Genomic DNA, 15,098 nt, shown 5'->3' with positions numbered 1-15,098 from the left:
TGCCTCTGCACTTGTCACTTCTTTGAGTTTTTGACCTTGACCTTTACTCTGGTTTTATGCCATGTTAACAATTCACATATTTCCACACTTGGAGAAATTTAATTAGAGCACTTTCAGTTTTGTATGTTCGTGGCTTAAATCGCTTTTAGGTCACGTTTGGATGTGTTTTAATCTGGGATTTTTTTTTTCGGCAGAGCTTTAGTTGCCTGCTTTGCTCTGCTCCACTGGCTGTCTGCTGGCCATGAAGAGTGACAGACTGGCAACTCTGTCTGACCTCTCACACCAGTCGGTCAACAGCACAATCCAACAGGTCACTGAGCCAAAGCCTAATCCACAACTGATGGTCGGTTGGTGGATGGGAGCTTTGATAGACAGGGTAACAGACTGGTTGGTCTTTTCTGATTCTGGAGATCAGCAGTGCAACAAGTAATGGTGGAGTAGTGAAGAGGATGAATGGGAGCAAACATAATACACAAGGTCCCACTGGAGAATGATCAGCTAAGTGTAGGTTGATGACAGGGATGGAGGTGCTTTGAGAAGACCAAACTTCACATATGACAAAAAATGAGGAGAAGTGGAGTATAGTAGGAGGATAGTATGGTCACAAAAAATATGTTAGAAACCTCAATGTTGAAAGTGGTGGGGTTGTGATATTTGCCCGAGTGTCTGTAGTGAACTTCTGCTGACAGCAACCAACAACTGCTGCTGCCGTTATTCTATTAAACAGACAAACGCCCAACAAAAAGGCCTCAATGTTTCAACTAATCAAGTGCTAAAGGGCCAATATGTTAACAAACATTTGTTTTATACACATTTGGGAAGAACAGAAAGACATGGGCATCCCAATTAGTATTTTTTCTTGCGGCCATTTGCCTGCAGCAGTTTTAGGTCTTGTGTTCTCACAGGTTTGGCACACTTCTCATTTACTTTGGCTCTACAACACAGTACAATATTTAACTCTGCAAAAGTATGTTTTTTCTCTCATGATCATTTTCTGAAAATGTGCGTCTTCTACTTACATACTTAACATTTCTTTAAACCTCAGAATCCACTCCCTCCCCTGCAGGACTTTTTACATGTTGGTAGAAGAAATTGAGTACAACGCTACATTTGTAGTCAGCGAGTTGTATTTAAATCTGGTTTGAATAATATTTTCAGCCATGTTCCTGCTGATGACTGTGGTGCCTCATTGCCCCAAGTGTTGTATTACTGTAGTCTGACTCATGGAGTGAACGTCATAGAGTCAAACTCCAGTGTCAAGTGGGACTGGAGTTTGAAGATATTTAAAAATAGGTGTGACAGGTGTAGATGACATATGCACCAAAAGAAAAACTCTTACTCTTACTATCTATAATGGTGATGATGTTTATGGAATAACCATCAGCAGTTGTTAAATATAGTTGTTTTTTAAAGAAATTAGCATATCCCTAATTCATACAAACCAACCAATGCTTCTTGATTATGAAATGCACATCATCAGGTCATACTTTGTGCTCTCAGTTTATGTGAGTGTGTAACGGGGCTGCAGGGTAGGCTGAAAGGTTTGAGGTTAGAGTTGGGGTTGGGGTAGCTGGCGGTGGAGGTGGAGGGGCATCCGGGGAGCTGCAGGACTATGATTGGGGTTGCTGAAGGGAGGGCTTTGGGGGGCTGTGGTGGGAAGATAAGGGGCTGGATGTGTGGTTAGAAGGGTGGTTGGGGAGGGTTGGAGGGGGTTGTGGCTGCTGTCGTAGGCTGCAGCTGGCAGAGCGGTGATAACCAGTAAGCAAACCTCCTCTGTTGCACCTCCCTCTCCCCCTGTCTTCCTCACTTCCTCACTTCTCTGCGCATAGCTGGTCATTGTCGAACTTAACAGTGGCACTGATTTCCATAAGTGATGTACTGTTGTCTTATCGCACTGTTAGTCGACTGATGATCCTGAGCTCAGAAATATAGAGCCAGTTAAGAACTCTTCTTGGGCAAGATCCAATAAAACTAGTTAGGCCATGTTATTCTAGTATTCAAATATTATATGAAGTAAGTGTCTATGAACTGAATTCTTTTTGTAGACAGCACATAACTTCAGCTCTTATGATTAAACTGAATTTAAAAAGGAAAACATAGAGGTGTCTGTTGTGTGTCTATCCTTTTGTTTTGTTTGCTCTGAGAACTTGTGTGGTTTAGTCCGTCGAGGTCTGAGGGCGACATTGAGGACCGCTATCAATGTCCTGTCTACTGCACATATCTGTATGACTGCCTTATCTACTATAAGCCTCAGCTTTCACCCTGTGTTTTTCACACGTCTACAACAGCCGAACATGTGGTGGTCATGACAGGCCAACAAAAGGCGATTGAAGGGACAGTAACGGAACAGTTTCCAATTGCAGGTTTTTTCCTAAATATGATACGTCCAGATTGAGAACCAGTTGTTCTCTTTTACACTGTAAGATACACAGAACAAGATTCCAAAGTGGGGAATATTATGATATTGGAAAGAAAGGCTTACAGATATATATTGGTTCAATTACATGGTACTCCACAATGTCAATCAGCACAAAACTTGTTCTTTTAGTTATAAAAATATAAGATCCTGGGTTCAATTTTGTCACTTCTATAGCCTATTGCAGATTTTTGTAACATTTCTCAGGATTGAAAGCTTGAATTTGTACATTTCTGCACATTCAAACAATGGGCATCCAGTGTCATAGTGTGACTGTTAGTATACAGTCAATTTATTGTGTAGCATAAATGTAAGTGTACTAAAACGTTGAAGTTCAGTAGCTTTAGCAATACGACAAGCACAATCAATATTTCATAATTGCAGAGCATGAAGTTTGTCTTAAAACAATGTAAATGTTTCATTGTCAGAGTTCCATTATACTTCATTCGGGTATTAGATGTGATAATAAAATATAAAAGTCTAAAATATTTGTTTCATGAAGCAACACATGTACTACGCCATGCTAGTCACTTTGTAAACTTTATTCCTGTGTGATATTTGTGCCTTGAACCACCATCAATAGTGGTCCGTTCTCTTAATGTCTTGTGGTAGTAAAGTGTCCTCTTTAACTCACATATTAGACAATAAAATATCTGTCATGCATACTGTACATACAGTAAGGTAATGCTGTGTAATCAACCAGCGCATGTATGGTGTGAGAAATAGAGTGTTTACAGTATTGTAGAGCCCTGTGGTGAAATACTACACGACGGTAAAAAGTCCAGTGAAGTCAGGTTGTTTTCTCAACAGCTTTCATTGGCCATCATATATGTTTACTCTGAGTGTGTACCTCAATGTTTGTCCACGTATGAGTGTGTGTGTGGGGGCGCAGCCTCGTATGTTTGGAGTGAGTGTCGTCAGTTAGCTGGAATGTGGCGCTACCGCCAATGCTAAGATGGCTGCCAAGCTCTAAGATGGCTGCCAGGATTACACCCAGCCAGTGAGAGACAGAGAAGACTGAGAGATTCTGCATGAGAAGAGAGAGGAAAAAGAAGCTCTCTTTCATTTCTGTGTTCTCTTTCTTTCTTTCTTTCTTTCATTCTCGCTGTCGTCTGTCTCGCCCCTCTCTCTGTGGATAAGCAGTGCTTCGTAGGCAGCGAGACAGGTCTGTTATTGTTTCTGCTCAGTAATCTGTGGCTTAGTGTGGCTGCAAGGCAAGTGCTGCTGGCAGGAGTCTGTGTGCTCTGTTATCACCTACAGCCTGCAGATAAACACCTCCTTTAGCTAGCTTGCTAGCTAGCTGCAGCCTAGCTAGGCCTGAATGGATGGCCAATAGCATAAGCCCCCCCACGCACACGCACACCAGTCCTGGAAATGGAGCTTAGTCTCATTCACCGATTCAGACACGTGGCTACAAAGGTTGATGCAATTCATGCAGCAGCTCAGCCTATGTCATATTTTCTTAAACATTTATGCATCCTCATATGTGACATATTGGACAGGACTGCTCCATCTTTAGAACAACTTTTAGCTGCTCTCATGTAACAAAACTTCATCTTGCATCCTCTTTTAGCCTGAAGCTCCTCCAGTTCTAATTTTGGCCTTTTGTTGTCAAGACTTGGCATGTTTGTTAAGCCCAATGCATCCGTAGACCAGTCATAACAGGTGTGTGTGTGTGTGTGTGTGTGTGTGTGTGTGTGTGTGTATGTGTGCATGCATTTGTGTTACGCTCATTGGATCCCAGGGGGGAAAGTTTTCCCTCAACGTTAAAAATACTCTCAATTCCCTCAGGGCATCCAGACAGGCATGGTCAGCCGTTTCACCGGTCTGTGTGTGTGTTTACATTTTTATCTGTGTGTGAGTGTGTCCATGCAAGGATTAAAACATGTATTAAAGTATGAAACAAAAATTAGAGACAGAAACAGATTGAGAAAGAGTGTGCATAGTTGTGTGGGTGTGTGATCGTGTGCATGTGTGTGTGTGTGTGTGTGTGTGTGTGTGTAAGGTGCTCTGTTTACGCAGACTAAATCCCTACCAGCAAGAAGGTATTAAATAGGATTAGGGTGAGGGATATGATTGCGTGGTTAGATAATGGCATAGCAGCACACTGTAAATCATCACACCTTAAGTCAGGAGGGACAGAGGGAGATGGGAGAGAACATTCTTAGATACAAGACTGTCACACAAAAATGTGTGAATTCACACACACACATACTCACAAGATGTATACCGTACCCCAGCACATACTGAGAGTCCCTCTTATTCCCTCTCACACCTCAAATATCACAGTCTTGGCAGCATGCATACATAGCTCTGATTCACTGAGACATTGTACACTTAGCAGTATGTTTTTCATTACTTTTTTGTCAGCGTACAAACCTAACCATTTGTCTTTGTCTGCTCCTCCCCTCCATGTCTCTGTTTCTGTGCAGAATCCGGACAATCAGACAGCTCCAGCCAACAAGGGGACACAGACATCAAACCACCGCCCAATGGTAGGTACACAACACACACACATCCATGTCCAAACACTGTCAAATCAGCATACGAGAATTGATTCCATCATGCTTATCAGTCTTAACATATTCCAATTATGGATCCAATTAGCAAACACACTCACACAGATGTTGATCCACAAACATAGTTGCAGATGGTCGCCCTCTCAAAGGATTGTGATTTTCAGGGTTTCTCTCCATGTTTTTTGAGAAGCACAATTTAATGAATTCTGATCGAGTGTTTTTGTCACTAAAGCTTTTGTGTGTGTCTTGATCACATCCTTTTTTTTTCTCTACAGGGCACCTGAGTTTCCAGGACTGCTTTGTCACCTCAGGAGTGTGGAACGTGGCGGAGCTGGTCAGAGTGTCGCAGAGTAAGTTGCGAAAGCAATGATTTGAAAAATGATTTGGACTAAAACTGCAACAAAATGACACAATTTTAAGTTATTTTTACACTGAAGGAGCCCAATACAATCCAGTGTATAGAGCTTTTGAGTATACTGTAGTAATGACACAAAATGTGACTCTACAAATGATTTCCATTCACTGATTTTGAGGATTTCTACTTCATATCAATATCTCTCCATTTGTCTTTTTCTAACCCTGTTCTCTCTCCCTGTTAGCTCCTGTTGCCACGGCGTCAGGTCCTAACTTCTCACTGGCTGACCTGGACAGTAGTCCCAGCTACTACAACATCAACCAGGTGGCCCTGGGGCGACGCTCCCTCACCTCCCCTCCTTCCACCAGGTACATAAACTCCTGCAGCATTGATTCCACACAGACAACAGTCATGTATGTTGCTCAGGAAAAGCCAATGACCAATATAGAAGTCCAACTGTCTACTAGTCGGGTCTCTTGTGGGTGAAGCCACCACGTGACCGTATCAGTGCTACCTTGGTATATGAATTGCTAATGCCAAGGGCAGCCTGAAAGGAAGTGTGAAATCACACTATTATCTGCTAACAATATATCAATTATTTTCCCAATGGTGGCAAGTACTGGCAAGTTAAGTACACCATTTAGTTTTAATAGAATGAATGGTATTTTGTACTACAGTCTTGGAATCTGTCCTGAACCTGCCCATATATGTGTGTCTCTGTTAGCTGCTTTTCTCTTTATGAATGTGTGAAGGCTCTTTCTGCTTTCCCTCTTTTGTGTCTTTCTTAACTTGTCTTTTTCTATCTTCTGACCTCTGTCTTCTGCTGTCACTTTAGGTCTGAGGTGGAGTTGTACGCAAATCTTCCACGGAGGTAGTTACAAACACCTACAAAGACACAAACTAATGGCACACATGCACAGAAATGCACACACACATACACACACACACTTACACATAGAGAGAGAGAGTCTTACTGTGTGGCTGTACTTTCTAACTATTCTTTATGTTCTGTTTCCTTTTTTATTTGTACTTTTCACATTTATTGTGCTTTGTCTTTTCTGCTCCAAGACTTTCTATCAGTAATATCGTTTCCACTAAGCTGCAAAACTTGGAGCCTCTTTGAATGTCTAAGTGCCTGTTTATAAGATTACTTTTGTATTATCAATTATGTTTCATTCTTGGTCCAAACATTACCTAACATGATATATTTTTCATCCCTCCTCTCTCCCTCTCTTTCTGACTCCCACTCTCTCCTCCACATCCCACCAAACATCCTCCTCTCAGCTCCACCAAGAGGAAGTCGTTAGACGACAGTGAGCTGGAGAGCCCCACAGATGATGTTTTCTATCCTGGACGCTCACCTGCTGCCAGCTCCTCCCAGTCCAGTGCGTGGCCCAACGACATGGATGCAGGTACCCCACCCCACCCCACCTCACACTTGTCACCCACTAAGCGAGTGTCACCAAACTTCTTCACACTCCTGCCTGTCCCCCCACCATCACCAAAGTCCAAACTGATGCCTCCATCTAACTTTTTCTCTTCTCCACACCCTACCTCAATCCCCTGCCTTCACTCTTGTGGTGCAGATAACTCTGAACACCCATCTGAATCTCCCACTCACCCACCAACCACCTTTGCTAAAGCCCTGCACCCCAGCCTGTCCATTCTACAAATAAGGGAAACAGCAACACGTAAAACTTCTCATAAACTCATAAACACCACAGATAGATAAATGTATTGATCATTTTTCAAGAACAACAAAAATGAGGAGTGCTCCATTTGCCTTAAATGTGGCCAAGATTGATCAGTGTCTATTGGCCACAGTGTGTAGCAATATAAAGCAAAAACATTTCAAGTAGTTTATAAATGTAATATCCCTGTCATATATTTAAATATATAAACCACCTAGACTTGAAATGTGTAAAGCACACTCTTAATTTAGATTCGTCTTAGATCAGCACTTTTTCTTTTATGGCAAGGACACAGAGGCATCTGCCAAAGAAAGGAGCTCTGGATACATAATGAGAAGCCAGGTTTAAATGTAGCCATGTCCTGAAAGAAGAACATTATTGTCAATAAAACCAGTCAGTTATTTTACACTGATTGGAATTGTCTTTTCCTTTATTGTTCAGTTAATTTATTTAAAAGCATCAACAGTCAGTGCCATTTTTTGGTCAACATTTCTCCAACACCATCACTATAACCCCAGAAAATGGAAATTTATCATGGATAAATGGTGCTAAATGCTATCCCCCAAACAGCTCTAGACATCTGGAATATAAATGTCAAGATGCATCAAGGACACAGGATAACAGCTTACAGCAGCCTTTATTAAGGCTTTATGTTGGTGTTCCCACTACCTCTATGATTCTGCTTTGGACATTACCCTCTTTATTCTACCTCCTCAGTAATCCTACCTCATCCCTCCAACAACCCAATAATTCCATGAAAAACCCCTCTCTTGGTCACTTCACTTGAGTCCACTCTCCCAAACACCCCACGTTAAAACCATAATCACACATACAGTTTACCCCCCGATGTTGTGTCAATTATCACTACCTCCATCATACACAAATGCTCACTCTTAACTCTCTCTCTATCCCTCAATCTCTCTCTCCTTGTCTCTCTCTATCTCACTCTTCCCCTATCTCATTGTTAACAATACCCTTCTCCACTTTCAGTGCAGCACCATTTGGCGAGTGTGCAGGAGAGGAAGATAAAACATGAAAACGATGGCGTGCAGTTTCCTTACCATGGTTAGAACAACATTGATTACACTCATATATTTGCTATTTATCAGCATTTATGTACAGTAGCTCAGTCATTCTCTGTGTATGGGTGTGCATACTATATATATATATATATGTATATATATAGATATATTATACTGTATGTGTATGTGTTTGTATGTGAGTTGAATGAATGTCTCTGGTAAAGACAAAGATAAAAAACAATGGGACTGTACTTGTGTATTAACCTCAGCAATGTTTAGTTGTTATCAGATTGATATCCTTGCTGCTGATCAAATTTGCATTATCATTATCATTTCCTTTGAGGTAGTGGGATTGTCTGGGATTATCCAGTTTAGACATTTCATTCTGTGTTAAACATGAGGCAACATGTAGCTCACCTAAGATCCCTGGCTTTATCTCTCTGAAGTCATGTCAGTCCTCCCAGCGGCATTTTAACTGACAGATGTCACCAGGCTAACACTGACAACACCAGCAGGCATATTCATTCGCTGCGTGCATTCTGCCTCACACACACATACTTCAACATGCAAGATGACTCACTGTTATACAGACAGACCTCCCTCCACATACTCTCACACAATGTTTGCACGCACACACACATGCACATATACTGTACATAGAGAGATACACTCCCCCCTCACATACACATACACATACACACATAATGACTTAGAGGCCCCCTCATATGCAGACATTCACACATTGAAACACACATGCTTATCATGCTCCCCACCCCTGCAGGTGTTCAGGTGCCTGCCTTGCCTCCATCCCTCTGTTGCTCCATCCCTCCCTCGCTTCAAATCCCTCATTAAGACGCTTACCGTCTGTGGATCAGAGGTGTAAAACCCTTCCTCCTGCTCCTTAGCTCTCCCTTCAACCCTCCATCCCTGTCTCCCTTCTGTCTAATTGAAAACGTGTACAGCAGGAAGGACCCTGGGGAGGGAGAAAAGATGTCAGTGGAGAGAAGGAGGAGAGAGAAGCAGAAAGCAGGCAAGTGGATGGGAAGAGTGGGAGGTGAGAGCAGGAAGAGAGAAGAGAAGACGACTTTAGTGTACTCAAATGGAGCTAGCTAATGAGAGAGAGGGGTTACCAGGATGTGAACAAGAGGAGCCAAGAGTGCAGGTTAGGTTTTGCCCCAGTCTACTCTCACTCAAGCCTCAGCGGCAGCTCTCCTGCTCCTGCTCCACTTAGCTGTAAATGTAATTAAGAGGCTGCTCATCAGAGCCACAACAGAGGCTGCCACACGCCTTTGCGCACCAGAGACTCACCTCCCATCTTTTTTCCTGTTTGTCTCGCTCTCACTTTTGCTCTCTCTCTCTTCCTCTCTATGTATGTGTACCACCCCCTTACTCTCCAAAGTGCAGCACACAGCCTTGTACACCTCCTAATGAGTTGGCAAATAAAGTGTAGAATAGCAAGCAAATCTGGACCCTTTACCCAATTAATTTACAAAGTCCAAGTGAAAAATTGTGAAGCCAAAAGACTTTCTAATTATTAACAGTAACTTGTGTGGGTTTGGAGATTGTTTTAGTAGTTAGTACAAAACAAGTTTCACACTCTAGGAAAAGCAAGGCAAACAGGAGAGATTGATAGGCACAGGCTAGCAAGAAGGAAGCGAGTAGAGAATGTGTGGTTTTGGTATGGTGTGTATCCAATTTTCCAAAGGATCCCACCTGCCACAGGCAAAGCTCATCTGGGAATTCCTTTCCAGGTGGGGGGTATATAAACAAGCGAGAACACACACACGCGTGCGCATACACACACATACACAAAGCAAGGGGCTGCATAAAAAATAACAGAGTACACAGTCACAACCAGGTGCTCCTCACCGTCTGTCCACAGCACAATCCACTCCCTCTGACTCCCTCCATAACCAATAGAGCACACACATCCAGCAACAAACACACACATGAGGATGCATTCATACATATACATCACACAAACACTGTTACATTAAGATATACACATGATAGATTTCTGCACACACATATAACATAGCCCACACACACACACATACACGTGCGCACAGCTGAAGCATGGTCCCAGATGGTGTTTCCGTGTGTGTGTAGCCTTGGGATCCGTGAGGATGCTGGAGACATCTGCTCCACAGGGGCTAGAGGAGGGGTGGGGGAGGTTAGTGGAGGCAAACGTAACAACCACGATTCCATATTAGTTCCAAATGATTGGGAAATTTTCCTGGGACACCAGAGACTCATGGTGGTGGGGGCCTTGCTTGGTGCTTTGAGTTAACTGTTACAGGACCTTTGAGGGATGGACGGCTGGACTTACATATGTGGTTCAAATCACTGGAGACGAGAGAATTCCCTGAGTTTCCTTCACTTGTTTAAACCACTCACTATCTCCTATCTTTCCCAATTATGTGTGTGTGTGAGTGTGTGTGTCTGTGTGTGCTTCACAGGCGCATCTGGTGGCAGGCCTGTTAGTGCAAAGAGACAGAAGGGTCATCATGGGAGCGCTTGATTGGTTGCCAGTGAAAAGCTAAGGCTTGCCAGGAGAGGAAACAGTGCAGTTGTGGCACATATACACACAAACACACACACAGATGAACCAGATCAGACTATTGCATACTCTCTGAAGTGCTGAAATATTGTCTTTCAAACTCTCCTGGTGATAGTGACAGTGCTTTAAGTTCCAATATATACACAGATGTCAATCTTCATCTGATCTTCTCTGTGTTTTCTAGCTCTGATTTCTATACTTCAGCTTGATCTTAAGCTTCCAAAATGAGAGCACATAAGACTACCTCTCGAAAACCATAACTGTTAAATCTATCAGGTTCTGGTTTTACACTTACAAATTTCAATCTTTCCCAGAACTAACTCCAGTGCCTATCCTTGTTTAAGTCTCTGCAGACTGCTCTTAATTCCACTTTGCTCCCACCAGTGTCACAGTGTCATAGCAATCACTGCTAACTATTGGTGTCAGAAGTGGGATCGGGGTTGTCTTCATGCTTGGAATCTGTCTGACAGTACAATACGCCCCCAGACTCCCGCTACAGTTGGGGGGAAAAAAAGAAATATATGTCTGCTAAAGACATAAATGGTTCACACATATTCACTCCCACCTGCTTCAGACTTAACTCTTTCACACAGGGAGGGAAGGTTTTACACGCCCCCACACTCCCATAGACTTTCACACGTCTCCAGCTGGAGAACTGAGGAGGAATCGTATTTAATGCCTTGTTTGATGCGGAGGGGCCACAGAAATAGACTACAAAACAAGAGTCTAAAAACAAGTTTAAAAAGAGAACATTATCACATCACTCACGTGTTAGGAAGATTAGAAGAAAACTTACTGAAGAAGAAATCTGTCTATTGTCTCATCAGTTAAATGTGACGGCATTGTAAGGGTCTTTTGTTTTTTGTGTTTGAACGTGTGCTTGTGCTTTCGAGTGTGTTCAGACATCAAGTGTGTGTGAGTGAGTGTGTGCGCTAGAGATAATAACCATATTTAACATCTTATGACATTCCAATTTCATACATGTCGTCAGAGCAACGCATTGAAAAACAAGACACTGCTCCATTTTCACAGGTTCTGCTTTGCTCTCTCGCTCTCTTGCTCCCTCGCATATTTTCATGTCTCCCACGTTCTTTTCTCGCCTCTCTCTTTCTCTCTCTCCCTCTGTCTCCTCTCTCTGTCCGTCTGCTTGTCTTTCGCACTCAGCAGCTGCCGTGTCCATACTGTACAGTGTGTGCTATTTCTGAATGAAGCCTTCTTCTCATGCAGCCAGCCTGTGAGCTTCGCTGAAGCCAGACCACAACTAGCTGACTGTGGCTGTATGGTGGCCATGCTCATACACAGAGAAAGCCTGGAGGAGTTGGCACCTGAAAGAGAGAGAGAAACAGAGAGAAAGAGATGAGACAGAAAAACATACAGTGGCATAGTTCAGGTTATTATAGCTACAGATGTGTTTTGGCTCTAAAACAAAGAGTAGTTTTATATTGGCTTTAGTTATTTTCCCCCTTGTTCCTTTGAAGACATGCACTTATATGCTATGAAATATTGCTCAGCCCGAAACTACAAAGCTGAGAGTTTTATATACTATAGGAATCCTGTATCTTTAATAAGTTGTTACAGCCAAGGAGTAGCAAAACTCCAGCCAAGATTTCTTGGGTCTTTTTTTATATCTTTACTCTTTCTGATTGCATCATTTACAGAGTCCTCTGATTGACTCATTGAGACTAGTGGAAGTGATTGGCAAACAGCCAAAAGGCCAGGGAGTAATGCACTGCCATCAACCAATAAGGAAATTAAACAATCTAATCAGAAAATCATGATTGTTCGAGTCCCCTTCAACAAAAATCTAAAATTTTTTTTTTTTAGTGTAGTCAATTAAATAAGCAACAATTTGTTGATTAAAACCACCTCTCTCTTTTCCTCCCTCTTCCCCCCCACTTTTTTTTGTTGATCCCATTTTTTTTTTCGCCAGGACTGTCCTCGCCTGGTTCACTTAAGAAGCCGGGGAAGTTTGATTTCAACGCCCTGACTTCCCAGACGAGGTCCCCCCGCATGGCGTTCACACACCACCCGCTGCCTGTGCTGGCAGGAGTGAGACCAGGTGAGAGCCCTGCCATGAACCCAACAACCCCAACCCCCCCTTTATAATCTGAAAAAGAGAGAGAAGGAAAGGAAGTGTCAAACGTGATCCATATTTATGCCCAAACTCCCCTGGAAACAAACAAAAGAAATTCCACCACCGTGTGCCTGAAAATGGAAAGCAAAATAAAACGTTCCAATCCAACAGTTGCAACTGTTGAGAAGCAAGATGCTTGCAGAGTTTCACCTGTTCAGCGTTACTGCTATCATCATGGCTTGGCCTAAATTTCTCTCTCTCTCTCTTTCAGCCTCTCTCCATCCATCCATTTTTACCACCATCTTTGTGCCTGTATGTTTTTAATATTGTCATTGCATGGTACCATCGCTGCATCCATGCTTTTGTGACTGATTTGCCTCACATCTTACTGCTTCATGCATTTTAATCTGTTCTACCTGAATTGCATTTTTGAACTGTGGTTGTATGTGTTTGGTTGGCTGTGTTCAGAGGTCAGTTATTGCATTTCAACAGACACATATTGCAGATGTTTGTTCTCATACAATCAACTTGACTGTGTAAGTTAATGTACCAAATGAGGCTATCAAAAAAAGAAGACACATTTGTATCAACATTAAGTGTCCACCAGGGTCTTACTTGGTTTTAATTTTCTCTTTCATAAAGATTTGATCTGCAGGTTTTTCCTTGTTTTGTTTCTATAAGAGTATAGAACTAATGATTTTTAAAGGGAAAAGTGCACTGACATTCTTTAAATAACCTCCAGTGTTTCCAAGGCCCTTTTTCAATTCATACACTAAGAGTAAGCTGTCCTCCTAAGAATGTTTTGGTCCTATAGCATAACCGACATGGTTTCTCCATCTCCAATCAGAGAATTCCCAAAGTCTCCTGGATCCAAGTTTGCCAACAAGTCCCTGTAGGCTTGTCTCACTTTTCAAAGGAATAAAAATGTCCTCCTCTCGCTATCTCTCTCCCTCATTCCATTTGTCTCTCAAAGGGATGGTTTGGTCCGCAGCCAAACCAGACCTACCATGTAAAGGTCATTTGGACTCATTGCCCTCCAAGTTGAAACGTATTGAATTTTACTTGCGGAGCTCCCCACAGTATATTTAGAAAATATAGTCCAGGCCGGATCTTGCACCATTAAGCTATGTTGTTTATCTATACAGAGCAGTCATATACCCCTTCGAGAATCCAAAACAAATTTTGCATTTGAATTGATTTCTAAAATTTGCCTCTCCGTTTCGTATTTGAGGTGTGAGGGACGAGCTCAGGTTTCTTTGTTTCCCCGCTAACTTATCACACTCTCCAAACTGTGCATGTGGACTGGCGGCTAAGAGGTTTTCATGTAATAGAGAGGCTGTAATGAGACAATGTTTAGAGATTGTGTATGGGTGCATTTGTGCACGTACACACAGACACATACACGCGCGTATGTGTAAATTTACACTCTTGCGGAGGACTCTCTGTGCTAAAATGGCTGCCATCCAAATGGAATGTCCCTCGGAGGCCTTGGTTCTATAAAGAGACTGGAGGATGATGGGAGGGAGGGAAGGAGAGAGGGATGAAAAGAAAGATGGGGGTAGACAGCCAGGAGGAGAACGCAGTTAGCAACCATGGCCTGCCTTGGATGAACTGTAGCTGTTAGCTCTTGTTGTATAGGTCTAGAGAGAGTGGGTGTTCAGGGGTAAGGACTGGATGGTTTATGTCCTGTTGTTGGCTCCGGACTAACGTGGAGAGCTGCCAGATTGACTGTTGTCTGATTATACTAGTCTGGAGAGTCCGCTATTGTGGCAGCGATTACACACACACAAATATACATACAAGGACACATAGAAGCCCCGACAGACAGAGCAGACAACTGAAACATGTACAGATCAAAATGCAGAAACAAAAATACCACAAATTCACATGCTCACAATGAGGCACTGAAAAATACAGACACACACCAACCTAGGCACCAAAAGATACAGGAAAACACATTGAAAACACACAAACACAGAAAAGTTTGAACGACTGGCTCTGACACACTTTGTGAGTACAGTATACACAAGAGATAGTAGGTGACAGACATAATCACAGATGCTTGTTCGCCAGGCTCCCCTCACCTAGCAGCTTGCCTCTTTAGTTTGGTGTGCCAAATTGCCAAAGCCATAGAATCTCAGCAGACAAGACAGACAGTGGAGCCTAGTGTGTGTGTTGGTGTGTGTATGTGTGTGTGTGTGTGTGCGTGTGTGTGGTTGGCTGACTGGCTGGCTGGCTGGCTGACTAATGTCTCCAAGAGGCGTTTTGTGGTCGGTTGGGAGTGTAGGGGAGATTCTATCTCTCAAGCTTCAAACTACTGGACAGAACCGCACAGCAAGGATATTTTGCTGATTGATTGCACATCACCGACAAGCAATAAAACAAATGTGGAAAAACAAAGTGTGGGTGTGTGTGTGGCTCTGTCATACCTGTCATAAGTGGTTTGTGTATGCGTGTGTGT

General features: G+C 42.8%; 1 protein-coding gene across 10 annotated transcripts in view; it reads left to right on the top strand.

The window, feature by feature from the left end:
• LOC128368113 (nuclear factor 1 X-type-like) overlaps window positions 1-15,098 on the top strand; it is a 109,618-nt gene that overhangs the window by 79,852 nt on the left and 14,668 nt on the right. For 6 of the 10 annotated variants that reach the window (XM_053328876.1, XM_053328917.1, XM_053328909.1 and 3 more), the window contains 7 exons: window positions 4,849-4,911; window positions 5,211-5,285; window positions 5,535-5,658; window positions 6,126-6,161; window positions 6,575-6,702; window positions 7,972-8,046; window positions 12,494-12,622. In XM_053328876.1, coding sequence (XP_053184851.1) covers window positions 4,849-4,911; window positions 5,211-5,285; window positions 5,535-5,658; window positions 6,126-6,161; window positions 6,575-6,702; window positions 7,972-8,046; window positions 12,494-12,622 — 630 coding nt within the window. The remainder of the gene's footprint in view (window positions 1-4,848; window positions 4,912-5,210; window positions 5,286-5,534; window positions 5,659-6,125; window positions 6,162-6,574; window positions 6,703-7,971; window positions 8,047-12,493; window positions 12,623-15,098) is intronic. The other 4 variants (XM_053328932.1, XM_053328884.1, XM_053328900.1 and 1 more) reach the window with 3 other exon arrangements.

This window comes from Scomber japonicus, chromosome 2, assembly GCF_027409825.1.
Source record: "Scomber japonicus isolate fScoJap1 chromosome 2, fScoJap1.pri, whole genome shotgun sequence".
Lineage (NCBI taxonomy): Eukaryota > Metazoa > Chordata > Actinopteri > Scombriformes > Scombridae > Scomber > Scomber japonicus.
Note: the sequence above shows the minus strand (reverse complement) of the source record. Positions and strands in the feature narration are given on the sequence as shown.